This window comes from Ostreococcus tauri, assembly GCF_000214015.3.
Source record: "Ostreococcus tauri WGS project CAID00000000 data, contig chromosome 11, whole genome shotgun sequence".
Lineage (NCBI taxonomy): Eukaryota > Viridiplantae > Chlorophyta > Mamiellophyceae > Mamiellales > Bathycoccaceae > Ostreococcus > Ostreococcus tauri.
The window spans coordinates 242484-243571 of record NC_014436.2 but is presented as its reverse complement, the minus strand read 5'-3'; the positions used below and the strand labels follow the sequence as shown (position 1 = coordinate 243571).

General features: G+C 56.2%; 1 protein-coding gene across 1 annotated transcript in view; it reads right to left on the bottom strand.

The window, feature by feature from the left end:
* OT_ostta11g01260 (unnamed product) overlaps nt 1-1088 on the bottom strand; it is a gene marked incomplete at both ends in the record, with an annotated part of 2053 nt that overhangs the window by 463 nt on the left and 502 nt on the right. The window contains one exon of the mRNA XM_022982984.1: nt 8-1041. Coding sequence (XP_022839924.1) covers nt 8-1041 — 1034 coding nt within the window. The remainder of the gene's footprint in view (nt 1-7; nt 1042-1088) is intronic.

Below are 1088 nucleotides of genomic sequence, written 5' to 3'. Positions count from 1 at the left end.
CGACAGCCGTGACAGAGATTGCGACGGGATCCGGGCAATCCGTTGTGAACTCCATCCAAGCGCTTCCGTGCGTTGATTTATAATCGCTCAGGATGTGGGTTGAAAAGTAAGATTTGAGATGTTTGCTCACGCCGGCGCCGCCACCTCCCAGGAGTTTGCGTCGATGGCCGGACTCGCCGCTCCAGTGCGGCGTGACGAGTTGTGCCGATGTCGCCAACTGGTAGACGTGACCGCTGTGATTTTGATAAATGGAATACGATACGTGGTACTCGCTGGCGTTGTAAATGCAAGGTCCGAGGAGAAGATTTACCTCCATTTGTCCCTCGCTTGCGTGATCGAGCTTCACTTCTCCCTTCTCTGCGACGTCACAAGCAGTTTGATGCTCGTGCTGCTCGTATTGCGTCACGATGAACGGCGTCAACAAAAGGACGAAGAAAACACAACCGATGGCGAGCATTCTAGCGCCTAAAATTTGATAGTCACGTTTCCTTTGCATCGGTTTGTCACTCGAGTGAGTCGGAAGGTTACGCCCGTCCTGTTGTTCCGTTTGTCCCAGAGCTCCGCGAAGAATATCTACTTTTCTCGCCGCCTTGAGCGCGCCCTTTTTACGTTGGCGTAGGCCCTCGTATGAGAGTAAGTCGTGGTAACTCTCCTTGATCGTGTTCAGGCGCTCGCGCATGCGTTCGGCGAGACCGGGTAACTCCTTCGCCTCGATGGCGTCCGCGAGAAACATCAACGCGTCCGTCTGCGTCCTCAGCACCTTGATGGCGCGACGAGTCTTCTCTTCCGCACCCTCGAGCACGTTCGTCGAGCCCGTCATGTCTAGGCTCAAGCGCTGCGAATCGCTCGAGGTGAGTTTCTTCGCCGTATTCGCCTTCTCAGACATCTTCGTTTGCGTCTTCTTGAGTTCCGCCGCGAGTTCCTTCCCGGACATCGCGTTGAGCGTCATCGCCGCGGTCTCGGGGTTCACTAAACTCGCCTTCATCGCCGCTGACGTCGACGGAGATGATCGCCCTTCGCCGACGTCGCTCGACTCGATGACTTCGTTTATCGCCGAAAACGAAACCCGCGCGTCGCGCCTCCTCCCC